Source organism: Aythya ferina, assembly GCF_964211825.1.
Source record: "Aythya ferina genome assembly, chromosome: 1".
Lineage (NCBI taxonomy): Eukaryota > Metazoa > Chordata > Aves > Anseriformes > Anatidae > Aythya > Aythya ferina.
Genome location: NC_140296.1, coordinates 205,586,212 through 205,613,831, shown reverse-complemented (window position 1 = coordinate 205,613,831; position 27,620 = coordinate 205,586,212). Strand labels below are relative to the sequence as shown.

The window sequence follows — 27,620 nt, the reverse complement described above, 5'->3', positions numbered from 1 at the left end:
TAGGGCACCCCTCTGAGGTAGTTTTTGAGGGTCAGCCACCCCAGGTGCCGCCCTGGTATCTACAGGGCTGCAGTAACCCCAAGAACATGTCTGTGCCAAGTATATTCATCAGCAGTTGTGTCTCCAAAGAGGAGATGCCACCCATAGTTTGGAGGGAGGAGGGTTGAAGCCACCTTCCGAATAGCTTCAGGGAAAACCTACACCTGTCTGGAAAAGTTCCCTCTGGGCACAACCTGAGCCCCTGGGGATATGGACAAGTGTGAGAAGATGGCAGGCTACCTAAGAAGCTTTTTCATTTTGGTCTTTGGGATTAAGACAAATTTTCTTTACCGAAATATTCTTTACCCAAGTCTTTCATAGCCTTCCGTAGCTGTGCAGGCTGCGTGTCACAGGGTAATACTTCTGTTTCATCCTAACCCAGCTAAAGGCTGGTTTCAGGGTAATGGGATAACCTCCACACCCTCAACAACATCGATTCTTCAAACCGGGGCACTGCGACCTGCCGGCGTGCACCTGCCTCCAGCGTGCAGCAGCAAGGAGGACGCGTGGAGGTGCAGCAGGTGTGGGTTTTGACACTGGAGACAGGGCAGACCCAGTAGGGAAGGTGATTCCTTTTTACCATGGGCAGGACAGAAGCAGAAAGGAGCAATTTTCGCCTTTGGAAGACTTTTACATCTGATTTGGATGTTCAGTGCAGCCTGTTAATATTTCACCATTGTTGTTAGCAGCATACAGAACTCATTTATTCATTTTTATTCCCCTGAAAGATAAATTAACCCCTTACAGGCTGGTAATTCTCCTTGCTAGTCCTTTGTGGCAATTGTAGCCCTCTTGAAAAGGCCTCCATTTACACCAGCTCACTTCAGTATCGCAAATATCCCCGTTCAGGGAGACTGCATTGATGCTAGGGTCTTAACAAACATGCATGAATTAATGTTCCCCCAGATTTGATAATATTTTTCAGTCTTTTGCAATCTTTATACAACCATCACAGTCACCGTAGGACCCTGATCCAGTTCCATCTTAATATACCCTCCTGCTTTCTTTCTCCGTAGTATCTATAATGCGGATGGGGATGGACTTGATCAATTTTGCGGACAAAAGAGAGCATAAGTATGCTGTAGTTTAATCCAATATATGGTACTGGCCCTGAGATGCACACAGATAGTCCTGTATTGATGAAGAGAGAGTTAGAAAGAAAATTGAGCTGCAATCATGTAGAACAAACCCAAATCAACTCTCTCTCCCTTCCAGTTTTATCTCACACTCCTCCTTATATTTTATTAAGGTATTCTTTGGAAAAACAGATTACGCATTCCTTCATCTTGGGAGGTGTTTTGGGGCCTCCTCATGAAGCAGATTAAGAATTGATTTGTCTCTGGAGCGAGTCCCTTTTGAAAGTAGCCTCCTCAGAGACAAATCGGCCATAATCATTTAATACTGCATGACTCAAAGGCAGAATCATCATGTAGGTTTTCTAAAACTCATTTTCTAACAAGCCATTTCATCCAGGAAGGAAGTTAACAAAACACTGGGCAGAAGTTCAGCATTTTCTGTGCACTTTCCAGAACCACTCTGGGTGTTATTTTCGCATTACCTGCTATGAGCCAACTCAGGCTTAAGATTGCAGCACGCTTTGGGGCGAGCTGGTTCACCAAAATCAGTGGAAATTTTCTTCCTCCCTTAGAGCACAGGAAGCATTTTTGTGCCCCAGAAAAGAGTTGCTGAAGTGACTTTTTTTTCCTGCTGTTTTTGGTTATGACTGTAGTAGGATCCTGTTAAAACTATGGTGCAAGCCCTACCTGGAGCATTGCGTACAAGGCAAGGAAGACACCAACAAAATGGATTGAACCCACTGGAGAACCCCACGATGGAGGAAGACATCTAAGCATTGTCTTCCATTTCATGGGTGTAAAATGCAGAGAGGATAGACCCCAAGTTTTCTTGGAGGTGCACAGTGAAGGGACCAGTTGTTCCACCCATCAGACAGAAGAAAAAGCTTCTTCCCCTGGGGGTGGCCAAACATCAGAGCAGAGGCTCAGAGAAGAGCACACGAGGACATGAGCAGTGTGATCTGCTTTTGCAGCTGGCCCTGCTTTGTGCGGGGGTTGTACCAGAGATGTCCACAGGTCCTGTTTAAGCTCTGATTTTATTTTTTATTTTTAATTAAAATTTTAAAAGGTCTCGCCAGGGAGCGGTTCCCCACATGGTACAGCTCTGAGACACTGGTGGGCTCAAATTCCGCAAATTTCCTTGGCAAAGGGATCCTCATCCAGGCACGTGGTGCTTACTACTCAGTTCCCACTAAGGATTGAAGGTAGGATTTAAAGTCCCCTTTGATGTGAAGTCTTTGAACACCATCAGCTGGGATCCTTGCTAAGCACCCCATGCAAGCTGGGCTGTGCTCCCCCATATGTAACACTACAAATCCTGTAACATAGCTAAGACCTTCATATATTTGAAAACAGATATCAGTATTTCTTATCATATACGTCTCTACCATGTCTGATCACTGACTTGCTAAAATAAATGTCCATCTGCTCACAGGTAACTATAAAATCCTAGCAGCCTTTTACCAGACAGCCACAAACTGGAATGTCCTTACTCTTTCTCCCTTGGGTCCCAGAAGTCCCCGATCACCCTGAAAACAGGAGAAAAAAAAAAAAAAAAAAAAAAAAGACAGTGAGTGATTCCCTTTTTACTCACTCTTCTTGTGCTGCTCAGTCCACTGATTTGCACGTCAAGACACTGACATCTATCACAGCTGGGAGCCAGTTCCTCTGGGCACTTGGCCAAATGATTAGCTTACCACAAGAGATTGCGCACCACCAGAATTTATTGCAATGATAAAAAAAAAAAAAAAAAAAAAAAAAGAAAGATCCAGGACTGGAGTGGTTTGGCTGACTCCATGCTCAGCACATCCACGGTGTGGAGCCGTCCCTGGATTTTCACCTCCCAGCAGGACATAATGCCTGCAGAGATGTGCCCACGCTATATCTAGGGTAGGAAGACTTCCTACATAATGTAGGATTTCCCAGATTTCCCCCTCAAAACTTGCATGTTGTACTGAAAGATTTGCTCTTCTCAGCACTGCACTTTTCAGCTTTTCAGGGCTTGCAAGTGGGAAATGGCAGAAGAAGACCAAGGGACTCCTGCTCAGGGATGCAAATAAAGGGTATGCATTGCACATTTGGGTGTCAAACGGAGTACACCAGGAGTCCCTTGGTGTCCAAACTCCCCAATTTCCTTCCACCACCCCTCCAAAAAAACACCAACCAACCAAAAAAATGGGTCTGCAGAAAGATAGCATGCACCCAGGCCCCATCTCAGCCCAGTCCTTACTGGGGGCTGCAGATGTCACTTCACACTTGTGCACACTGAGAAAATTGTCTCTCCCCCCTCCCAAGTTTTCCATGATAAAGGCTCTCCACAATGGTGCCTTCCTCCTGAGGAGCTGCATAAGTAAGGTGACTGTTGCTTACTCTTTCGCCTTTCATGCCCGGGAGGCCTTTTAGACCCTGCAAGAACATAAAACAAGATGTAAAGAGAAATACTAGACAGGGAAGGTGTTAGGAAAGAGTAAAAGCCTCCACTTGAAGGGCTGCCTCCAAGGAGAGGCTCCAGCGTGGAGAAGCTGGTGGTGGGGTGGGTGCAGGAGCCCAAGCTCTCCTTTCCTTCCCCCTGAGAGCAATTTGAGAAGTGAGAAACAGCAAAATTGAGTCACACTGGTGGAAAGAAAAAAATTAGCCATAGATTTCTGCCCAGCACAGGGTCAGGGCTACAACTCAAGATATCTGTGAGATACGTAAATTAAACTAGGTTGGCCAATTTGACCCATTTTGCAAGCCTCACACTGAGACTTCTGTATGCTTAATGTTAATGAGATGAAGCCCCAGCCTCTCAGAGAGTGTAGGGTTGCTGCCAGAGGGCTTCTCCTGGGGGGTCAGTCCAGGTATAACCCCTTTTTGTGATCCATGACCTCATACAAATACATCTAGAGGTGGCCACTTCCCCCTGCAGCACAGACAGCTCATCACAGGGGTGGGCAGGGACAGGATGGACTGGGAGGGGATGGAGCACAGACATTTCCCAAAGGCACAAAACCTGCTTTTTGCCAGCCCCACGTGCCCTGTGCTGCTGCCCTGACCACTGGGCTACATCCTTCTGCAAGCTCTCATGGTTAAGGGACAGCCTGGACAAGAACAAGCCCTTCAGGGATGAGACCAAGGGTGCAATGTGGTGCTGCAGTCACCCTTGGCCTTCTGAGAAGCTTCATAAAGGCCTATTCTGCTCATAACAAGAGCTTCATTCCATTCGAGACAACAGCTTAATAAATAAAAAGTTGTTTGTCGAAGCAGCAGTTGTGATCTGCATCTCTCCTGACTCACCCCTATCAGCGGAAAGGGAATTTAAAACAGAACAAGGCCCTGAAACTCATGCAGGCAAGCAGACCTGACGGAGAAGAAAAGAGAGGTGGAGATATTTTAGGAGGGCTTCAGAAGCTTGTAGATGAGTCAGCCAAATGGACAGGAGCCTAAAGTGATTACGCTTGGCACGGCAGCTTGTGTCTCACAGCTGCCTGCGGGATTTATGCTCATGCATCCCAACACAACCCTGGAGTTCAGGTTCCCCAAGTCTCTATTTCCCACTAAGACCATCAAATCATTTACATTTTTTATTTTTTTCATTATCTGTGGGCCCTGGGCCACTGTAATCCATGTTAATCAGTCTTGCATGCTATGTTAACACTCACCATCATGCCAACGGGGCCACGGACTCCCACAGCGCCCTTACCACCCTGTGAGGAAGAAGAGGGGTAGTGATGGCCACCAGCAGACAAATGCAACATATACAGTCCCAATTCTGCAAACCATCTCTCAGGGGACAACAGGAATTGAATGTTCAGAAGCCTAGATCCTCCAGGGAGTCCTCCTGCCTTGCTCACTTGTATGGCCTCATGGATTAGGTGCCTCAATGCTCCTATGGTTTTGGTTTAAAGGGCCTGGAGGGCTCGAGACCATCCACATGTCACTGCAGGTGGCAGTGTGTGCAGCGTTTAGAGAATAATACTTTGGTCAGCCTCAATCGTCAGCTTCTCCTCAGCCCCCAAGTGAAATGCATTTGTAGGATATGGACCTGATTTAGCATGATATCACTCCAATAAAGGTGCCTCTTCTTCTCTGATGCTACAGGGAGGACTGGCTCAGAAGAAGCCATGTAAGGTTGGGTGACCCTCCTTGAGCTGCATTTACACATGACAAAGGCATGGGCAGCAATGGGCAGAGATCTGAGATGTTCCTGGGTTCCCAAGAGGTTTCTCACCCTCAGTTAAAGGGCTTGATAGCTTTTATGCACATTCATAACCCATTGCTGAGCTCGATTTCTGTAGGCCTCACCCCAGCAAAGGAATTCACCTGGAACCCACACCACTGACTTTCAGAAAGAAGATATCACCAGCCAGCTGCTCAGCAGTAACTCTTCCCTTTGGAGACCAACGTGAGCCTTATCTTCACACTTAGCTGTAGTTTTCTAGTGCTTCTTCTGAGCCTTGCCTCAAGCATGCCACTGATTTCTTTTTCAACCTTACTACCAGGAATAGGTGTGCTGTTGGGTCTGAGAAGTGCTTTTATGATCTCCCTAGGTAGATCCCCCAAGATTTACCTGTCTTTAAGATGCCTCGACTTATGCACCATCCTGTGAGGCCAAATTTTTCCCTCTTCTGTGTAGCCAATGTAATTTCAGATTCTGTGATTCACTCCAGATATATGCTGGAGTCAGAAGAGCAGAAACATTATTTCATCATTTCCTACAGATAATAAAGCTTGAGCGAGGCTTACCCCAGACCTTTCACAGCTGTTGACATTCTCATTAAGTGTTTTGTCTCAGGGGCCTCATTGAACCGTTCTGCTAGCAGATGGGGAGTTTGTCTAAATGGATTGCAGCATAAAATCAGTTTATTCGCGGAACAGCCACAGACGCAGCAAATTGAAACATGGCCTCTGATTACAACTCCAGAGGGTCTCCCTGGGGTCTTTGCCAGAAGGGGACCAAAAACTTCTCAGCAAAGTGAGGAAAAGTGAGCATTGCTGTCCCGAGGATGACAGGGGCTGTTTTCCCTCTGCCAGGGGGACTGGAAGAGGGAAACGAGGGTAAAAAAGCTGGATGTGGATTTCTGAAGGAACGAGCTTGCAGGTAGCATCCCCAAAGCATGCAAAATGAGCTGGCTCCTCACTGAGATGGTATTATTGAGACATGCAGATGTGGAGGTGTAGATGCTGCCTTTGAAGCTCCCACTCAGCCAGTGAGGGCACAGGCATGCAGCCGGCCAGTGCAACATGCAGCACTTGAGGGCATCTAATTGCAGAGGGGATGCTAATTGCAACCATTATTTAATTAAAGAGGGCTCTTCTGGCATCCTCTGTGTTGAGTGAGCAGGAGGTGATGGTATAATGTTGCCTCCAGAAGAGGGTAGATTGTAATAAGCCAAGCAAGGAGCATGTTTGGAAGGACCTACCTGAGGGCCAGGCAGCCCACGAGGACCTCTTGGACCAGCAGCTCCAACCCCATCTTCTCCCTGCAGAACAAAACCAAAAAAGGTCTTGCTTGGAGCAAGGACACCACATGGGATGATTGTTGATAGGCTTGACACTGATTTAAAAGCCACAGAAAGGGTCAGGAGACACTTCCATTGACTTTCTGCTGCTCTCTCTGGAGGATGCTCTGGCAAACTTGGGGAAGAAGGGCTTGAGGGCAAAAGAGGGATGAAGCACCTGGAAGGGCTCAGGGATAAGGAGCCAGGGGATGGCAGTGGATGTCCCATTGCCACCCCAGGATCTCAGCTACTTGTGACCTGCCTGGCAGATTGGCACTCACCTTGTTGCCTTTGGGTCCGGGTGTCCCAGGAATCCCCTGTAGGATGAGGAAAACAAAGTAGGAGGGAAGGCTTCGTTTTTGCATGTCCTTGATGTTCTCCTGGCCCACTAAAAGGGTGAAAACACACCCATGCCAGGTACCAGGGCCTCAACCACCTCCCCAGCCAACCCTGCATTGCTCAGAAGACAAAGGGTTGAGGTATAAAAGTCACCTCCTTTCCTGGGGATCCCGATGGTCCTGCAGGTCCAGCAAATCCATTCCGGCCCCTCTTCCCACGTTCGCCCTTGAAAATAAAATCCTTTAAGGAGAACACCCTAAGGGAAAGGCCCTGCTTCCCCTTAAGCCAGCCTGAAAGCCAAAGCCAGCGTCCCTAAAGCTTTGTGCACCACAGCAAGCAGGAGGAATAGTCATTGGGATGCTCCCAATGGGAGCCTCTTTGCTGATGAGGAGAGACCCTGAGTTTAAAAACGTTGCTGTCCCCCATCCCACCTCCCACTAAACTCCTTGTCCTTGCAGTGACAATCATTGCTCCTTCTGTCCCCATGTTCTAATGACCCCGAACCCTCTTGCTAACATCAAACCCCAAACCACTCCTTTTCTTCCTAATCACCTCATCAGGTCACATCATTAAGTTTCAGTAGAGAATAATGGGTCCCCACCTATCTTGGAGCTCCATTGCTTTTGTTTTGAACTTGAAGAACACCCTCCTGGCCCAAACCCTGCCTGTTTATTAATTAATTTATTTATTTATTATTTTATTTTTTTTTTCCCCAACCACATCAGTTTATCTCATCAATGTCGTTACCACTCCTTTTGCAACCAGCCTTTATCTCTGTTTCCCTTCACAGACTCCGTGTAGGCTCAGGAGACCTGGGTAGGCGGGGGTCTGACCTGAAGTAGACACCTGATGCAATCTAAGGAAGACCACGCTCATTCTCACCTTGTGTCCAACACCACATGCCCAGTCCCTTCACCACACACCACCTGCCTTCTGTCCTGGTGTCCCAGGCAGTCCTGGAGCCCCTCTGTCCCCCTGTGACCCAGGAGTGCCAGCGTTGCCTCGAATGCCCTGGATGCCCTGAGCTCCTGGAGGTCCTGGGGCCCCTGGCTCACCCTGTTGAGTGAAAAGGAATTTAGATCTTAGGTGGGACTGATGGAATCCCAAAGGTCCTGGAGAAAGCCTGGGGTGTTTCATTGAATTCCCATGAATGGTACGTAGAACTGGGGGCATCTCTTCCAGCTCAGGCCCATCAGAGAAGCCCTAAGGCTGGAGAAGGGCTTGCTAGAGTGAGGAACACTTACCTTTACACCCACAGAGCTGTGCAGTGAATTCAAACCCCAAATGCCTGCAATGTCCCAAGGGACTGCAGAAACATCCCTCTGCTGAGACCACAATTCCCTGGATTTTTTTCACAGCCATATTTATCCTCTGGAGCTCACCTGTTCTGAACTGGTCCCTTGGAGGACACAAAGCTCTCCCTCTGTCCCAAACCCACATACAGTTTTTCTTGCCTTTCCAAGCTAGGATTGGCCTCAGTGCCTTATCTTTGTCATCCCAGCCACCTCTGTGCTTCCCACCCAGCAATGGAAAGGTCAGCAAGGGCTCCAGAGAGTAAAACCTATAGAAAAACAAATGAGATCCTATCTAGAGGAGAAGAAAGGTTTACCTTAAATCCTGGGGGACCAGCCTGACCAACAGGACCTCTGAATCCAATTCCTGGTTCTCCCTATGAAGAAAAGAAGGTCAAGAAAAAAGCAAGACCACTACTTCCAGTCTGGGCCATCAAGAACTTGCTTCATGCTGCTCCCTGAACAGCCAGTCTAAAGGGCCCCAAGTGACCATCACATCTCCTCTAGATGATGGGAAGCCTTATCTGGAGAGATAAAGTTGCTGAGAACTTTTAAAGAGCTCAAACAGGGCAAGACCCAGGAGGTTTCCTCTGCCCACCAGAAGCACTTCTGGGCTGGGCGGGTGCTGGAACCCTGGCATAGGTACCTAGAGGTCGTGGTGTCCCCTCCTTGGAGAGCATCAAAAACCACCTGGACACCAGCTTGGGGTGGCCCTGCTGGAGCAGGGATGGGACCCGAAGGACCCAGAGGTGCCTCCAAGCCTCAACCTTCAGTGATTCTGAGCTTTAGAAAAGAGGGAGATGAATTGCAGGAATATTATTAGAGATGGTGTCAGAAGACTCTGGGTGAGACTCGTACTTTCTGGCATTAGTCTAAGATGTGTGCCCTGCCTAGAGCAGCCACCAGGACTCCCTGCCAAACCAACAGACAGCAGCCGTATCTCCCAGGGCTGAGCCCACATCTCAGGAGGTCACCTCGACACCTCTCCCTGAGATGGGAGGTAAAATGTCACGAGGGAGAGCAGTCATAGAGGACACAAAGTCTCCTGGTGTCAGTAGAGGCACCCCTGACCGTGGTACCAACGCTGTTCTTTACCTTTTGACCATTTTCCCCTCTGTCTCCTTTGGTGCCCTGAGAAATGAAGAGAGAGTTACCAAGGCTGTGGGAGAGGAGGAGTGAAGTACAACCTCAGTGCCACCCCGAGTGAGAGCAAAGGTTTCCAGTTGTGCCCACAACAGAGATGCCTCTGATGTCCCCAGAGGAGGTGGGGAATGTCCATGTGGCCAGGGCAGAGCTAAATGCCCCAACATGGGGCCAAAGCGAAGGAGATGGGGTACTGAAGGAGTTGGGGTACTGAGTTGACCCAGCAGATGATGGGTCTGAGCAGGGGACAGGGTTTTGGCTTCCCCGTGGCAATCCCCAGTGCTGGATTTGGGCCACCTAGCTGGTACCACTGTCCTGCTCCAGCTGCTGATCCCAACTCCGCAGCTCACCTTTCCTCCAGGCTCCCCCATCTCTCCAGGCTGCCCCTGTAAGACAAAACCCAAATATCTTCCAGCCCTTCTTCCATCCCTGTCCTTGTGCCAGGGCTGGCTTTCGCTTGTCTGTCACCTGGTTCAGTCCAGCAGAACAAACGTCAGGAACCTCCCTGAATTTTCTGCCTTCCCCTTGAGGCATGGCAGACGTGTGTTAGCATTGCTGGGAGGGAGCAGAAGCACTCAGACAGATCAAGGGATAAGGGTGGGACTGCAGCAATCCCGGTTTACATCAGCACAGCCTCCCATGGACCCTGGATGTCCTCTCCACCAGCGTGTCCCCAGCTTTTTTATCCAAAGTCAGAGACTCAGGCCACAAAAGCACTATTGCTACCTTTTCTCCTTTGTCTCCACGGCCTCCTGGAGCTCCCATTTCTCCCTGGAAAACAACAGACAGACCCTTCAATTGCAAGCATGAGGAATTTCTCTTTCCCTCTTTGGGCCATGTTGGTGTTGCCCTCATTTCTGCATCACCTTTTGGCAAACCGCAGTGGAGGGCTACCTCCTTTCCATTGCTTACTGGTGGACCAGGGCTACCCCAACCAGATCCTAACCAGATCAGGGTTGTCCCTGACCCTATCCCTCCTATCCTGCACTGTGGAAATGCACAGTGAGATGATAAATTGTGGAACTGGGGCCTGAGATGAGCAGTAGCTGAGGGTCTGCCTGTCCCAGGATACCATGTTTGAAGGAGACCAGAGAAGTTCACAGAGGAAAAAAATACTGAGGAGGCACAAAACACCAAAAACATATCTGAAACAGATGTGGAAGGTTCTAGTATGGGTCCTGTACTCATTGCCAGTGGCCAAAACCATTGGTTACCACCTCTTGAACCCACCAGCCTGGCCAATTTTCATCTGCGATTTCTCAGCCTCTAAATGAGACTGCCCTGGGAGATGCTCTGGGATCCCAACTCACCCCAACACCACTGGGTATCTGCATTAAAAGGTGAACCGAAAGCACTGACCTTTTGGCAACACAAGGGTGGATCTGGCTGGCCCGTTTCCTCCTTCTGTAAGAAAATGAGTGCAGGTACAACACAGAGTTGGGATTCTGCCACATCCTCACCATGTGCAGCTCGGGTGAGAGGAGCCCTGGGGCTTCGTGCTGTACCTTAATTCTCCTCGGATGCTGAGGGCCTGGGTACGTCTTGAATTGAGGAAGAAAAGAGAAAAGTGTGAGAGGAGGTGGAGAAATGTTTCACCCCTTGAGCCATGGGAAAGGAGTCTGGAGGACTCAGAATTTTTCACCCTTAACTCCTGGAGACAGGTCTTGCTCTCTTAAATTTTGTAAATTAATCTCTTTGCACTTTCCATTTCTGGCTTATTATGTTAAATTTGGAGATGTAATTGTGCAGGTATGTCAGAGACATACGTCTTATACATATTTATAAATGCACTCAAGTATTTTCACATTTACACACACATACCAGTATCTTCTATTCTCTCAGGACACAAAATACTCCTGTCTCATACTTCTTTCTCCATGATCCAGGTAATTTATGTTCCCTCATTGATTAAATTTGATTTTCACCGCTTCCGTGTTGTGAGCATCACGCTTCCCTTGCCAAATACGAGAACACTCTGCTCTGCCAAGCAAGACAGCCACACCTGCAGCTGTTTCTTGCTTTATTTATTAATATTTATCACCAAAATTTCACCCCCCCCACCCAGATTGATCATGATTCATCATGATTTTGCACGGTGAGAAGAGGCAAGTAGGGTTTCCCTCGTGTCCATGTGTTTGAGGACAACTTTATATCAGGTTGTCTCACTCACTCACCGCAGATCCAGATGGGGATTTCGGAGCTCCTGGGGCACCAGGGGGATGCACCTGTGACAGAGCCAACAAGGAAGGGTCACCGCTCCCTTGGGGATTACGCCGGTGGCTCTGCTTGTATGCAATGGCCAGCCCAAAGCCACCACGATGAAATAGGGTCTTTACCAGGTGTCTGTCCTGCTGGGCTGATCTCCTGGCCCTCATGTACCTTGGGAGTGCAGAACCATCATCCGAATTCATCTTTTCCTGCAGGAAAGGCAACATCACCCTGCTGAGCACCCCATGCTGTTATTCATTCAGGACCATGCAATTAACTTACTGTTATTTCAGAGGAATACCTAAAATCTTGCAACTCTGAGCTCTAAATGCTTTCCTGCAGCACCCATGCCTGGGTAACACAGCTGCTGTGCATTTATTGTACCCGATATATCTGACTGCAATAATACAACTGCTGATGCCTGATCACTCTCCTCGGTCATCTGTCTCTTGCTGATGTTTGCAATGCTCAGTTCTGGCCGGTACATATTTGAGACACACACAGTAAAGCTTGTACAAATAGTTACTGGCCCAAATCATAAACTGATTGTAATTTTCCATGTTAGCAACAACAAATTATCTGCTTGCTGTTGTAAAAATTATAATATTCCTAGCCGCTGGATATCTCAGTGTACAGCAATTATTCCCCGAGCCACATGATGGAGGCACTGCAGATCAGCTTTGGTAAACATTTTGATATGAAGGCAGAAAACAACGGAGTGATCCACAACAAAAGAAGGCTGGGAACCTCCTTGTACCCAAACCTGAGCCCTGAGTATGGGAAGGAGAGAAGAAAATCAGGATGGGGTGCAGATACTCAGCACTATTTCCACGTTGTTGTTATTTTCAGACTCAGGGATTGATTTCACAATTTAATCTAGAAATGTATTTTGAAAATTTTAGATGGCTAAAGTTAAGGAAAAGTAAATCCTAGTCAAAGGACTTGTAAGAAGTGCTGGTTAGTCCAGCCCTGGACATTATGTTGGCAAGTTTGCAGGGCTGCTAACCTTGTTTTGTTGGATTCAAGTAGCTGGATGATGGTTTCTCTAACTGGCTAATAAACCCAGGAAGTTTCTGACTCACCAAAATACGTAAGGAAAAAATATTTTGGACCAATTAAAATTGAAATTCTTTACTGCAACGTAGCGAGGAGCGAGGAGGAGGAATTAAAGACCAGTCAATGATGCGCTGGCACAGATTGCTCACGAGTGCCCATCTTGGGTGGCTTTTGTCCATCCTGCACTGGGTCGTGGCTGATCTGCATGCAGAGCACGTGTAAAATGCCGCTGCTGTTTCGCACGGGTCCACCTTCATTCTGCAGACGTGCGAAGAGCGTCAGAAGGAAAAGGCGAGGCAAGCCCGTGGGTTGCCAAGACCTCGCCGAGGTTCAGATGGCAACCCATGTGCAGGCGATCTCATAAAGCTGCCATTTCCAGGGGTGGTGGGAAATTGCTGGGGGTAATAACTCTCCTCCTTTCTGCTATTCCTCCGCAATTTTAGCAGTTTCCATCTCTGAGATGCCAGCAATAAGGCACCTCACGGAAAAGTGGAGAGGCTGCTGCTTTCTAAAGCAGTGATTTGCTGATGGCAGGTGGCAGTGTAAAAAATAATAATAAAAAAAGAAATAAAAAGAGACAAGGGAGAAAAGAAGGAGGAAAAGAACGGACACAATTAGGACAGGAAAGAGAAAAATTAAAATAAAAGGGGGAGGAAGAAAATATCCTGCAAAGAAATAGGAACAGGAAAGACAGAAACAGCAAAGAATGAAGATATCAGGTAAAAAAAAAAAAAAGTGACTTTGGGTTTATCCACATGGAGACAGTCAGCACCATTTATCTGAATTAACCCCGAAAATGAGTAAGTTGAACTGCAGGGAGGCTGGGAGATGGAGGGGGCAGGAATTAACCAGACCAGTCCCCTAGTGCCAAAGAAGTGGCTCATCCATGGAAAGAGCAACTGGGCACTGCTTCTGGCATGGGCACATGTACCGAGGCTCATCCTGCCTCTTTATGCCAGTTAATTTGCTTCCCCCATTAACTCCTGCCAGCCAGAAATTGCACCTCTGAGATGAAGCTCTTGGGCTATTACAGAATGCTTTTCTCCAGGGCCCCATGAACCTTTTAACAGGTAAAATTCGTGATTACAGCTGCTGCTGACGGGGAAACAAGCGGCTCCATTTCGCTCTCTTTGCATCACCCTGCAATGTGCACAGGGATCTGTGCTGGGGGGAGAGGGGCTGCTCCTGGCTCCCTGCCTTCCACCCATGCTTCTTCCTCCTCTGGAGGATGAGGGGGATAAATGGGACAGGAGATAATCTCTATAAACCCAAAGTGTGAAATTTTGGCTAAAAAAAAACACCTGATCTTATGTCTCTGGTGATAAATGAGCCTGCAGTTTTGTGGCTCTGCTCTTCACCTCCCATTGGCTTTAAAAAAATGGAAGTGGAATCTCAAATGGGATGCAAAGACTGCTTTTCATCCTTGGGATGCAGGGATTAAAACAATGATTACATCCCTGATTGCTGAGGACAGTAAAACTTTTCTTTGTCTGCCTCAAACTCCTCTTATTTCCTAACACTGCAGCCACGGTGTTTGGGCACATGGATGCATTTAGTTCCCTGAAACCAGACAAAGAGGGGTCACTCCTTTTTCATCAAGGAGGAAAACGCTGTGCCTGTGATGGATCTGATTTATTAAATCACTCCATGCAGGGGGCATGCATGAAACCAGGAGGAACAGAGCTGAAGTCCACAGCTTTGAATGGAAGTACAGATTTGGGATGCCCCAATTCCAGGGTGTAGGTCCCTAGGGACTGAGCTCTACCTGCTTTTAAGAGCGGGGCATCACAAAGCTCCTACCTCATCTGGGGTCCTACTCACAATTGAGTGAGAAGTGAGGGGTTTGGTGTCCATCCTTTGCTTTTCCAAATCTCTCTCCAGCTTAAACCATGGAGAGCAAAGGGAAACGGTGCATCCAGGAAGAGAAGCAATACAAAAAGTAGGATGTGGACTGGAAACAGGCTCTGCGAGCTCCTAAATCCCTGCCCTGTGATAGCAGCTGAGGGATGCTCGTTGCACAGTCTGCAGGGCTGCAGCTTGCACACAGACACGCGTGTGTGAGCGCTTGTGTGCGTGTGCTTGTGCCGGGAGCCCTCTCGTGGCTGCTGCCACAGCAATTGCTCCAGCTTCGTGAGCCAGCACCGTGACAATTTGCAAGGCAGGAGACAGCTGAAGGGATGGAGCAGAGGCAAGTTTCCAGCAGACTCAAATCAGAGCAAGATTTCCTTCTGACAGGGTCTCCCTGCTACCTCCCCCATCGCTGTTCCTAGAAATAGCATCCTTGCTGATGCTGATCCTAGCAGAAGCTGTGCTTGTAGCTGAAAGCAAATATCCAAGGGATTTTTCCACTCAGGTTGTGGGCATCCTGCCTCCAAGTGTTTTCAGAAACAGCCTTCATTCCATCACACAGGAAAACATCGGGTGGAAAAGTGCAGAAGCAGCACTGGGTGAGTGCATTTGCCCCCTCTCCATCACTGGGGTTGGTGCCACTCCGTGCATGGTGTTGGGGAAGGGTCCCCCAGCCAAGCTCGACCTTGCTTTTAGGGTTAAAATGCTGTGAAGAATGAAGGGTGCTGGGTTTGGTCCAAGTCATTGAGCATGTTAGGGCTCACAGAAGAAAATACATGTTCAGGAAGGCAGAAATAAAGAGTGAGTTGGGATGTTAGGGCTCAGACAACCACACTGCAGCAGCACCCCAAGTTAGTGCCCATCCTCTGAGCAGTGACAACTGCTGCTGCCAGCCTGGATGTGCCCTCTGGCTTTGCTGCAAATGCTGTGGTGTGACTTAGAGGGGATGTGCATATGCCCTTGGAAGGCTGCTGCACCTCCTGGCTATGGAAGGAACCTTTTCCTGTGCTACTGCACCTCAGCTGAGGAGCAATAACTCATCTCCTGAGGTTTCTAAGAGGCGAATGTCTTGCAGACCTTGGAGGAAGAGTTAAAGTGGGTTGCCCTACACCATGTTTCCTCTAGGATAGGCACCTTGGCTCAGCTGCCCCACAAAGGCTTGGTAAATTACAGTTTACTCTTGTTGAAATTGGCCTTTTTTTTCCATCAAAGTGGGTATTTAACCACCAAAAAAATTTTCCAAGGGCTCTGGGTGGTGGGTGGTCCCATTTCCCTGCCCATATACAGAAGACAAGGCCATCAGCCATGAAGCCATCAGCCTCCTGCCAAGGTCCTATGTCCAAGCAGTTGTCTCCCCTGGGGATCTCAAAGCATTGTGTGAGAGATGAGCATCCCAGTCCCTTCCAGTCTATCGCTTGTCTCCACACTGGTCTAGCACCCAGAGCTGCTGGGGAATACATACATGGCTGGTGTCCTCCTGTGGTTGTCCTTGCGCCTTCTCCTCCAAGGATTCGAGAAGCTCCATGGATTGGTTTCCTTGCAGATCATCTTCGGGGTGTGTGGGGGGCACAGGCAAGCTCTGCAGGGGATGCTGGGTGAGTGACAACACAAGTCTTACTGATTACCAGAGTGGAAGTTGGAAAGCAAAGACTTTTCAAAACTATGAAACCGATTCATGCAGAACTCCTTATCTTCTCCCTAAATTAGCTTTTCACTGCAGCAAAATAGAGGCTGAATGCACAGAATTGCAAGGGTTTGTCCACTCAAGCTCTTCAAAATGTAATCCCATTGCGCCTATTAAATCAGCACAAATAGGAATGTAATTAAAAGTCACTGAACAGGCATTTACATACACTGCTGTGAGAAGTGTTTGTCCCTTTTGAGTCTCTCTCCTTCCTTCTCTCCTCCAAGGACTCGGATGTGTTCCCCAGGGGCTGGTACTCACCAGCAGATGGACCCTGGGGAGAACAAAAGCAGTTACTTCTTTTTCCGAGTCAAGACCTCATCCACAACACACTGCTTTTATCAGCAACACACCATTTATTCAATAACGTGCTCACAGACAGCAGGACAAGGCTGGAGAGCCAAGTTACCATGATCTCTTTTGCACCTTACTTGGGAAGTGCTAATGGCTTTGGGCTGGGGCATGCTGCAGAGGTCCCTGATGGGTTGGAGGGCTGCCTAAGGGCTCTGACCCCTTTGCTCCCTGGTTTTTCATTGAAGTCCATCCTAAACAGGGTGGTCCAGGTGAGAAGAGAGGGTCCCCAACCCTTCCAGCCAGATTTAGGGGGTCAGAGAGGAGCAATGGTGCTCCCACAACAATATAAGTGAGCTCAGGGCAAATGTTTTGCCTCTTCTCACCTGGAACCCAAACCAAGGCTCTCACCAGAAGGTGAGCAGCCCCTTTCCACCCTGCCCTGGCTAAGTGGCCCAGGCCATATAAGTGTGAGGAATGTTTTAACAATTCGTGTCCATAAAGAACAATTCTGTTTGAATCCTGTCTGCCTCTGGGCCCTGCACTGGCAATTCAATTCTTGAACCACAGCTGCAGTGTGTCCCAGTCTCCCCCTCATTCCTCATTCTAGTCAATTTATCACTTCTTAAATTCATGAACCTGTTTGCTTTTGTTATTCCGGACTTCTATTCCTAACACTGCTATAGATGTGTCTGTGAATGGCTGGGGAAGAATGTTTTAATTACTCGTGTGTCTGGGAGTTTCAGAACAACCGATAACAACTAGTGACTGTTATGGGATACTATGTGGATCTTTGGTATCTGGTTAGGGGGGGCTGAGAGATAAAGAGGAAGGAGAAAGAAGCTGAAGGGCGGCTGGGAGACAAGATTTGAAGAAGGTGTTCCGTAAACTTGGGATGGTGCCCAGTAAGTACAAAGGGGGAGAGGAAGACTGCGAGTCTTCAGCATGGAAGACCTCTAGAGACCCCCAGAAGAGACCCCAGAGGAGACTGCGCATGCTTCAGTAGGAGGGACTGCACCCCGGAAGCTAATTTTAATAATCTATTTTTTTTAGAAGTAGTAATGAATATGTATTAGTCTAGGAGCATAAAAATCAGCTGCTTGATGTAACTGGTGTGCGTCCTGGTGGAGCGGAGACTCCCGGTGCACCCAGCGCTGTTTGCTTACCTCTATTCCTTTATATTCTTTCAATAAATCCTATTTTTTTATTTAATCCTAATTTGAATCCTGAGCCATTTATAACATAAGCATACTCCAAACCTCCATTCATGGTGGCAGAGACAGTGACAACATTTGTGGAGCGCCCTGACCCACAAAGATGAGCGAAACTCAGTTATTTTCATAGGTCCATGCTGGTATCTGAAAAGCTGTGTCTCTTGGAGCACGTCTCTGGCATATCACTGAGTACACCACAAAGCCGTGTGGCTTCTTTCAGCACAGACTATGTAGCACACCCTATCTTACAAAGGTCATCTAGCACATGGTGTGACCAATTTCCAGATGCGGTCCCTAATAAACCCAACAGAGACAGCTTTGGTGTCTCCATACCCCAAATCCCAACATTGCTGGCCCCAGGCTTTCTGCCACATGTCTATTTTCAGTCTCTTGAGCCCTCTGGTGCAAACACATTTACTAGTGAGCGCTTCATTCCCCTCAAGACCCTAAAAGACAGTCATCCAGGTTGCAACGATCTGGAAAAGTAAGGCATCTCACCTGAGATCACAGGAAGAGCCTGGACAGAGGGGGGATGAGCCTGTCCTGACCTAAGCCTGAGCAACTGGGTCATCACTGAACCAACCACAGAAGAAGATAAAATCATCAGATCTGGCTCCAAATGCTCCCACATCTCTTGTGTTCCAGATACAGACAATATTTCCTACCAGTGACCAACAAGGGTTTGTGGAGAGTGAGTCACTTCTTGACTGTTGTAAAAGAGGATTAAAAAGCCTCACCTCGGCTGCTGTTACTGTTTCCTGGGCTCTCTCTTATCAGGACTGTCTAGTGTGGGCAAATTAAGAGCCAGGACTCATCCAACAGCTATGAGAGGTGGCCTGGATACAGCCTTCTGAATTTATTCCTGGAGGTGTGCTGTAACACACAGGAACTCGGGTCCAGGATGGAGATTAAGTCTTATCACTAAAATTTGTAATTCCCACAACCACAATCTGTTACTTGAAATTGCAGAGGATGTAGGTGACTAGATTATCTCTAGCAATTAGCCTGGTTACTCAAGCAAATGAGGGCTGTGGAGTCATGGCAGGAACTGTTCCTTGGGCAATCTCAGCCCAATCTGACAGCAGGATCGGATCCATCCCTGCTGGGGCAGGAGACACACCTAGATTACAGCCTCTACAAGGGAGGATGAGGAATCAGCAGGAGGATTATCGCTGGAGCATGGGCTGGGAGCTCCCAGGCATCTGGCACACATCAGATGTGCGAGCTCTATTATTGCTGCAGCAGACTGGGTGGACAAGAATACAGATCTATGTGACTCCATTTCATCAGCTCTGCTGTTTTTGTCACCTTAGGGGGTCCTTCAGACACCAGCACCCTAAATGGAGGCTCCGCTGCCAGGCTCTGTGCTTCTTCTGTCACCTCGCTGCTGGCCAGGGCATCACGAGAAGTATCAAACTTCAGCGAATCCTGCAACCTCAAAAAAAGTGGTTTGCTGTGGCCCTGTCAAACTTGAGCTCCAGAGAACCACAAATGCAAAAAGCTGGGTCCTGATGGCTTATTTCTGCCCACCACCCTGGCATGCTTTGTCCCACCTGCTGGCCTTGCTGTGCCAGGGTAGATTGAGTAGGCAGCTGGACCCTGCTTGTCATTTCCAGGCCTTGTTTCCCAATTAATTCTGTGTCCCTGGGATCCCTCTCACTTTTGAGGCCACCCTTTTGGTCTTTTCTTATCCTTTCTTCTGCTTTGATCCCCTCACATGTCCACCAGTCCAGCAACCCCCAGCCTCTCTGAGCTATAGATGATGGCTGCTAGCTACCACCACCAAATATCAGGAGCTGATTCTTTCATTTCCCTGAAAACCAGGTGCTTTGCAATCTCAGCAACTTAACCCATAGTTCCAAAATCCTGGTGAGAGCCCCCAGCCCCTTCCAGACTAAGCTGGCTGCAAGTCACCGTAGCCTGCTTGATGACAGAGGTGACCCTGAAGCCTTCACTCATTCATTTCCTTCTAGGTCCCCCTGAGGATGATGAATACTCACACCATGCTTAGCAGTCCGTGCAAGTGTCTGCTTTCTCCTGGAGGCTTTGCTTGTCCTGGAGCTGCCCAACTGCTGAATCAGCCCATCCAGCCCATCCCGTAGCAGCAAGTTGGAGAGATCCTTCAGCAATGCCAGCTGCCAACAGCATGGACCATTCAGGCAATGGCCTGCTGTCACCCTCCCATCCCCAAGAAACAACAGTCCAAGAAAAACCACCTCAAAAAGATTGCTGATGCGTTTCCAGTCAGCTCACAGGGCATTAGTTAGGCATTGGTACTCAAGGAAAGGTTGGACGTGGTGCTTAGGGACATGGTTTAGCTGGTGACATTGGTGGTAGGGGATGGTTGGACCAGACGGTCTTGGAGGTCTTTTCCAACCCTAATGATTCTGGGATTCTACAATCTGGCCCTGACAGTCAACAGCTGATTTAAATATAGGTGCTTAAGGTTTGGGCATCTAGGATCTGATCGATGGTGCTTACGCAGGGGCTCTCCCCACTGTAAATAAGATCCCCTACACCCGATTGAATAAGTCAGTTCCTCACCTCCCTTGGTCACATCTCCAGAGCTCACAAAAAGGAGCTGAGGGCAATGAGCTCAACAATAAGGGCCTAGCTGGTAGATACTAAAAGCTGAGGTTCATCACAATTCCTGAGCTTGGTGGCTACTTTGAGACTGGAGAGGGAGGCCACTGACCTAGCATGGCTGTATTGTAGTGATAAATCACAATTATTTGTGCTATCAGCGAAGGGGCAACCCAAACTGGCCTTTGCACTAAACAAGACGTAAAACATGGCCAAAGCACCCAGAGGAAGCTGGGGGTCTCCTCCTCCTGGCTGTGCAGACCCAGCGCTGCTGCAGGACACTCCACAAGCCAACCCAGATGGCAGCACCAAGCTCTGAATGGGGATTTGGCATTGCCCAGAGAAATTGTGGATGCCTCATACACATCAACTCCAGAAGACCAGAGTGGATAGATGGAAAAGCTTAATTGCAATCACCTTGTCAAGAGGAAGGTCAAGGCGTTACCTACCTTAATACCATTTTCTTCAAAAAGTCTCTCCAGATCCTGCCAGAAGAAAGAAAGGTGAGGACATGACTAAAGGCCAGTCCCAAAGAGCAGAAGAAATGCCCCCTGCTGAGCAGCAGCCTGACTCCAGTGCCCTGGGAAACACAGCAGGGAGAGGAGAAAATGGCATTTCCCGAAGGACTGAATATGATAATACTTTTCCTCCCCTTTCCAGCCTGGGAAGCTGGCTGCACGGGTGGTGATGGCTAAGCCTGGGGGCATGCATGGGGTCCCCTCTGCCATCTCAACCCTGGGTAGAAAGGGAGGTGTTGCCAACATTAATACGCTCCATAATTTTTATTGTCATTACCTTCATTTCCACTCCTTTTCCTGGTGGACCGGGCTCTCCCTTCAAACAAATAACAACAATTAATTAAGTTGTACCAACGAGCAACAAGAATGGGCAGAAGTCTGCCACCATCTGGCTCTGTGACCCTAGACAAAGCTCTGTTGGCTCACAGAGAGGTTTGAATCCCACCCTGCTGCACGGGCTCCTTTGCTCCTCCATCAGATGCAGGCAATGGCTGTGTTTTTAGGGTCAGGCTGGACCAGAGTTTGACTTGAGCATCACCAAAGAGGTGTTTTTTTGAAAAAATAAAAATATTTAACAAGCTCCCACATTTCCACTTGGCATGTATAAATGTAGTGAGAGGGTGACCCGTTGCTCTGAAGGCAATCCTCCTTGCCACAGACTGAATCTACTCCTTCTCCACTCCTCAGCCATGCACAAGACATAAAAACCTAAGTGCAGGTGGCTCCTCAATGCCACCAGTGCTGCCAGTGTCATGGCTGGAAGTCGTGTGGTTGTGGCAACAAGGGAGGGGGTGGCCAAGGTGCTCCCAGGGACCATGGTCCCTTCTAGGGGTGGCTGTGGCCCTGGTGGCCCTCCACACCACCACACACAGTCTGGGTCAAATATCTCTGATGGGTTTAAGTCCCAGGGATGAGTTTTCTGTCTCTCCTTGACCAACATGACGTGGGGCTCCAGGTGAGTGATCCTGGGTTACTGCCATGGATGAAATGCTGGATGAACTGCAACAGCTTGGGAAGTCCAGTGGTAGGGCAAGGAGCATCTGATGGGACCAGGGGCTGACCTGCCTCTCTGACGGGCTTCATTTCACTGAAATCTGGTTTCTGCACTGACAGATTCCGGTGGAATGAAGGGCGTCAGGAAGGCCCCAGTGGTGCTGCATCTCCATGCCAAGGTGTGCTGGGGCAAAGGAGCCACATTGTGGGGATGCACTGGATAAACTGGGTACATCAGGACATCTACCTGCACCCACTGATGCTTCTTCCTTCACCATTTTCCTCTTTGTTAGCGGAGCAGTTGGTCCCACCTCTAAAGATCTCTAGATGCGCGTTGTAGCAGAAGCATTTTCTCTTTCCATTCCTTTCTGATGTGATCTTCAAGTTGCAGGAGGGGAGGAAAGAAAGCAAATACCCCAAGCATTTTAGAAATGTATCCCGCCCAGCTCCTGAACAGCACCTTCCTTCCTACATGTCATATATTTACGAAATTGGGTTGTAGGACTTACATCACGATGACCACAAGCTTACGAGCCCAGCTCATGACGCCTGCTTTGAAAAACCTGATGTTTTTGGGGTAAGAAGAGATCTGAGATGGGTTCTCTTTCTCTTCCCCTCCGGACAGCCCAACACAAAGATGCCTCCACGCATTCGAGCACCTACCTTTGGGCCTGGAGGTCCTCTTTCACCTTTCAAACCATCCTTCCCGCAATCCCCCTGCAAGCCAGCAGGAACGTGTTAGTTCTTCAGCCCCTCTAATATTCACAGTGGTTTCATTGTGCTTTATGGCATTTCCCACCTACTGGCCTATGCCGGCCTCATCCTAACAAAATCCCTGTCTTTTCCGCATGGACCAACCAGACTTTTCTTGTAACTACCTTATTAATTCACATAATTAAGGTAAATTTGGAGCAACTCTGCTCTTCACTTGAAGTATGCTACCTAGGTCCTTAAGACAGGTTCACATCCCTAAGAGCTTTTCTGTTTATTCTTTTCCCCTCATATCTACTTGGGCTAATAATGGTGTTACTCCTCCTCACAAACTAAAATTCTCCTGGATTTCTTTGCCATCACAGCTTGGCCAATGAAGCAAAACCTGGATATCTCATGTAGGGTTTGGGGAGGGGACAGACCCACGATGATACTGCCTTGTTCTCCCAGTCTTTGCCTGTGACCGAGTCCTGTGGGTGAACTGGAAAGCCCAGACCTGCCTACAAAGCAGCCATCTAGGTAAACACTCTGCCTCTCTCTGAACAAGCCTTTCCTCTCAGTGAAATTTGGCAGACGTCAAAATTTGGCAGAACTCAATGCTGTGGCTGCCCTGCCTCCCCCCTGGCTGCCTCCTCTCCTCTCCTGACCCCAGCTGCATGATGCATAAAATAAATGACCATCTCACAAACTTCGTTGAACAGAGGGATTTAAATGCATTAAATACATTTTTCATCATATTGGGCTTTTTGATTACTCAAATTGCTCCATGACCCCACCTCTGTTCCTGCACTGGGGCTGCACATGGCATTATGGTTTGCAGGCAGCTTTGCCATTTGCTTGCTGAACAGACCATAAATAAGCAGGGCAGGAGGGGGCAAGGAGCTGCTTTGCTCTTGATCACTATTTAGGCATCCCCCAGATAGAATTTAGGCAGACTGGCACCAAGTCATGAGGGGCTGGGTGATATTTTCAGTGATCTTTTTCAGAGGGCTGGTGAAAGGATGGAATGACTCTGGCTCTGCTGCTTCCTACCACTGATGCCTCTGGGCTGGATCCATGTCACTGTGACCTCTCCCAGTACTGGTGCTGGGTAAAAGCTCCTTCAATCCCTTCCAGACAGAGCTATTGCTTGAGCAAGGGAGCTTCTGTAACAGCAATAGACTTGTGCTGGACAAACTACTGGAGTAGCAGCATCCCAGTCATCTTATTGCCTTTCTGCAAAACCATTGGGATGGCAACAAACTTCATTGTCTTATTATATCCTCCCAATTTCTGGGCTGAAATATTCTCTCTTGTTTTCCCTGAAAACACAAGAGGACTGGGAAGAATTGTATTTCACCTTGCCCCAGCATCATCAACAGTGATACGTGGAGTTTGGAGTAGCTTTGCTGCTGGAGGTGGGAACAGCAAGAATTTGCTTAAGGAACCTGCAAGTTTCAGGCTGTGTTTGCAGACTTGGACTTATAAAAGTAACGAAATTACAGAATATATGACATAACTAAAATAATCACATATTCAGCTTCAAGGCAAAGCTTCTTCAGGTAGAAGGAGACCTTACCTTTTCACCTTTCAGGGTGATGGTGTTTTCCAGAGAAGACACCTACAAAAAAAATGGAAGAAATGTGGTGAAGGAAGATGTCTTTGATGTGAGCTTTCACCTCCACGTGCCTTTTGTCCCAGGTAGCCCTTAACCATGGGTCCCAAGCCAGCAGCTTTCTCTAAAATTAACCAGCAATGTGATCCCGTTATGTCTGGGCTCAAACCAAAGGGGATACCAGTGTAGTATCTTTGTGCTCACAGGTCAGAGATTCAGGGTGCTGTTTTGATAAGGCTACAAGGGAAATCCTCTGTACAGCACACGCTGCTGAAAGCAATAATTTCTGGCAGTGTGTCCCCTGTGGTACCCAGGATTCATGATAAATCTAGACATATCCCTTTCCTGATCAAATGTGGAAGTCAGTAGAAGAAGATGTTACTCACAATGCTTCCAGGAGTTCCAGGCAGACCAGGCTTACCCTAGGAAGATACAACATCCCCATAACCCCCCCCAAAAAAAGTGAGTGGTGCAATTCAGCACTTCAGCCTCCAAACAGACTCTTTCATGCAAGGTTATAAATGGGAATGTGCAAACCTACAGAATCGCCCTTGTCTCCCTTCTCTCCAGTGATTCCCTAGGAGGGGGAGAGAGAGGCAGGATGAGAAGAAGCCATGGGAGGGGAGGGGGTCTCAGCATCTTTTTGCTAGCTCAGCATCTAGTGGACTAACAAGCCCTTCCCAGAGCAACTGAGCTAATGAAATCTGGAATTCAACATCGCTCCTGCAGAGGATGCTCTCTGATATTTAATAAGGGGTGAGGTTAGTAGCCTCTTCCCCAGTGGGTAGGCTCGTTAGGGACTTTCTCTCCCCCAGCCAGATGCTCATTTTACCAAAATTTGTAGAAATGCCTTGCCTTTGAGACCTCTGTCCCTCTGACAAATGTAGCTTATGCCAGCCAGTGTTTTCTTAAGCTATTAGAGGGAGATCAGACAGAACACAAGCGCATCCTTCCCCTTCCTTCCTCACCAGACTGAGACAGGGCTGAGCGTTTGGTTCCAGCAGCGTGGGGCTGGGGAAGGTTTGCATGCTCAGTACCCCCTGGTGCACAGTCCTGCTATTTAACTCGTGCTCCAGGTAGTCAAACAAGAATGGAGAAAGAGCCCTAATCCTCCTTTTGAAGAGGAAATCCCTCCCCAGGAGAAAGGGAGGGAGCTTTCTGTGCCTTGCACACTGTAAGGCAGAAAAAATACAGTTCTGTCTTTGACTGGCAGTGCACTGTCCCAAGCCCTTCCTCTCTCAGCTGCTGCTTTGGGCATTCCTTACGTCCTTTCCAGGTTGTCCTGTGTCGCCTTTTATGCCCTGCTCTCCAGGTCGTCCTGGGAGTCCAAGTGGGCCCTACAAGAAAGGATTCAGAGAAGCAATCAGTCAGAAATAGAGCCTGCCCAGAAGCTTCAAAAAGCAAAGCAAACAAGTAAAATGCTTCTGCCCAGGATTTTTCACCCAGGGAATAAATAGTTGCACTTGGAAACTTGTAAGTGAGGATTCTTGCTGGGATGGAGAAGGAACTCCTTTCCTCCTGGACAGAGCAGGGGGCCCAGGTGGTAGCAGAGCAGAAAACTCACCTGGGCAGAAAATCACTATAATTTCAATTATTACCCTCATTCCTCTTTCTCCTGGTTCTCCAGGGGCACCAGCTTCTCCCTAAAAGAGAGGAGTAGGAGCTTTAAAATACCTTCTTCGGTTGCATTGAGCCTTCCTTGGTGATACTAATTTTACTCCATTTACACCTGAAGGAAACAATTTAAAGGGGGAGAAACAAGTCAACTACTATCCCAGTGGTCCTAAAAGAAGGTAAGGGCACCTCTTGGGCATTGCTTAATGCTTGGAAAGTTGGTACAAAGGCAGCCTTGGGGTGATGTGAAATATCAGCTGTTTACTAGTGGTGATGTTTCAGAGCAGCCTTAGAGATGGAATGAATGGGATTGATGATGAAAACAACCTATTCATACTTATGGGGGAAACTGGGTTATTTCCACCAACCCCTACTATGATTTGTCACAACCTGGTTTCTGCTGCACAGCGTAAAGATCTCTCTCCCAAAGAAAACACACATTGATTCTTTTTTGGCCTTTGTTTTTCAGCCTTTAGCTTTGGAAGATGAAGCCAAAGCTGAAATAAAAGAAACAAAAGTCATGGGAAATATGGAGAGGGTTCTTCACAGTCTCATCTAACCCAAGGACAAGGCAACAAGAAATAAAATGAGCAGGGGTCAGCTTCAAAACAAAGGGATTAGTATTGCAGATTCTTTTTAACTAACTCATGCAATGCCTTGTCTGAGGGCACTAAAAATTTATGTTACCTTTGTCCCGGAGGTGCCTTTCTTCCCTGGTTCTCCCTAAAACACAATGCAAAAATGCCAGGTTACATTTTGTCTTGCAGCAAGTTGTTTTACTCTAATTTCCTGCTCAGGCTAAGAGCTCTTGGTCTGATTCTGAAATCACCATGACTCCGAAGTCAGGGGAATTGTGCAGTGCTTTGGGCTCAGAAATACAGCTGCTTTTTTTTTTTTTTTAATTTAAGCCTCCTCTTGGTGATCCTATTGCACCTGATGCTCAGGGGTCAGCTCAGCCCTTTGAACTGAAGAAAAGTCTGAAAACTGCTTGTAGGAGAGGTTTATCTGAAGCCAGCGAGCCGTGAAGCTCTTGGGAAAGGCCACCTTGGATGGTTATAAGAGGGAGCTGCTGTACCCTAAAAACCACAGCAAGCCCTTCAGGGCTGGTGTGACTGCACACCGTGAGGGTTCCTGCATGGCAGACAGGCTCAATTGCAAAACCCAAACCAACCCAAACCAGACCAAAAAAAAAAAAAAAAAAACAACAAAAAAGCACAATGTTGAATAAGAGGTAAAAAAAACGATGCTGCATCCATATGGTGTAAAATAAACACCGTGGTGCCAGGCACTTGCAACACCCTGACCATGCGTGAAGAGACCTCACCCCAAAACATAACCTGAAGCTTACCCCAATAGGGTCTATGTTCTTGTTTGCTGTGAAAGGACAGAGCAAGTAGGAAGGTGGATCCCTCAAACAGCAAGCCAGCATGGCTAATTAGAGGCCTGGACTCGTGTTGTTGACCACTGTTGCTTTCCCATCCAGCCCTATATAAGATATTTGTTTCAGACTGGTCCCATCTCACCGCTTGTTCCTACTTTCTGCTGCAAGGGCGTAACGTGGGGTTGAGAGCTTGGCACTGAGTGGTGGATTAAAGGGGTTCAGCATGACCGTCTGCCTGGATTGTGAGCTTCTACTTACATCTTTACCTCTTAGTCCGGTCTCGCCTGGTTTCCCAGGTACTCCTGGTTCACCTTTCTCTCCCTTCAGACCTATTTCCCCCTAAGGAAAACAAGGCAGTTGTTACATTCCTCTTCTGGATTTCATAGTCCTCACATTTAAGATAGTGTAGGGCAGGTTCAAGGAGCATGCCGGGCATCATGGCCATACAATTGCTTCCTACAAGACAGGTTTTGCAGGAGTTTTGAGCCCCACTTCCTGCATGTTTTCAACATTTATCTGTGCAGGGCTCTGCATGTCACCTGGAGACTCCAGCTGAGTA

At 48.1% G+C, this 27,620-nt stretch overlaps 1 protein-coding gene across 1 annotated transcript in view; it reads right to left on the bottom strand.

Moving 5' to 3' along the window:
- The window catches only part of LOC311430552 (uncharacterized protein), a 117,413-nt gene that overhangs the window by 25,283 nt on the left and 64,510 nt on the right, over positions 1 to 27,620 (bottom strand). The window contains exons 45-73 of the mRNA XM_084507256.1: positions 27,320 to 27,400; positions 26,368 to 26,403; positions 25,665 to 25,709; positions 25,332 to 25,403; positions 24,608 to 24,643; positions 24,453 to 24,488; positions 24,031 to 24,072; positions 22,425 to 22,478; positions 21,046 to 21,084; positions 20,700 to 20,735; positions 19,668 to 19,802; positions 18,976 to 19,095; positions 16,332 to 16,436; positions 15,941 to 16,069; positions 11,703 to 11,783; positions 11,541 to 11,591; positions 10,872 to 10,907; positions 10,726 to 10,770; positions 10,093 to 10,137; positions 9,717 to 9,752; positions 9,319 to 9,354; positions 8,541 to 8,600; positions 7,862 to 7,987; positions 7,085 to 7,156; positions 6,874 to 6,909; positions 6,515 to 6,574; positions 4,754 to 4,798; positions 3,483 to 3,518; positions 2,606 to 2,641 (exon numbers count right to left, since the gene is read on the bottom strand). Coding sequence (XP_084363382.1) covers positions 2,606 to 2,641; positions 3,483 to 3,518; positions 4,754 to 4,798; positions 6,515 to 6,574; positions 6,874 to 6,909; positions 7,085 to 7,156; positions 7,862 to 7,987; positions 8,541 to 8,600; positions 9,319 to 9,354; positions 9,717 to 9,752; positions 10,093 to 10,137; positions 10,726 to 10,770; positions 10,872 to 10,907; positions 11,541 to 11,591; positions 11,703 to 11,783; positions 15,941 to 16,069; positions 16,332 to 16,436; positions 18,976 to 19,095; positions 19,668 to 19,802; positions 20,700 to 20,735; positions 21,046 to 21,084; positions 22,425 to 22,478; positions 24,031 to 24,072; positions 24,453 to 24,488; positions 24,608 to 24,643; positions 25,332 to 25,403; positions 25,665 to 25,709; positions 26,368 to 26,403; positions 27,320 to 27,400 — 1,767 coding nt within the window. The remainder of the gene's footprint in view (positions 1 to 2,605; positions 2,642 to 3,482; positions 3,519 to 4,753; positions 4,799 to 6,514; positions 6,575 to 6,873; positions 6,910 to 7,084; positions 7,157 to 7,861; positions 7,988 to 8,540; positions 8,601 to 9,318; positions 9,355 to 9,716; positions 9,753 to 10,092; positions 10,138 to 10,725; positions 10,771 to 10,871; positions 10,908 to 11,540; positions 11,592 to 11,702; positions 11,784 to 15,940; positions 16,070 to 16,331; positions 16,437 to 18,975; positions 19,096 to 19,667; positions 19,803 to 20,699; positions 20,736 to 21,045; positions 21,085 to 22,424; positions 22,479 to 24,030; positions 24,073 to 24,452; positions 24,489 to 24,607; positions 24,644 to 25,331; positions 25,404 to 25,664; positions 25,710 to 26,367; positions 26,404 to 27,319; positions 27,401 to 27,620) is intronic.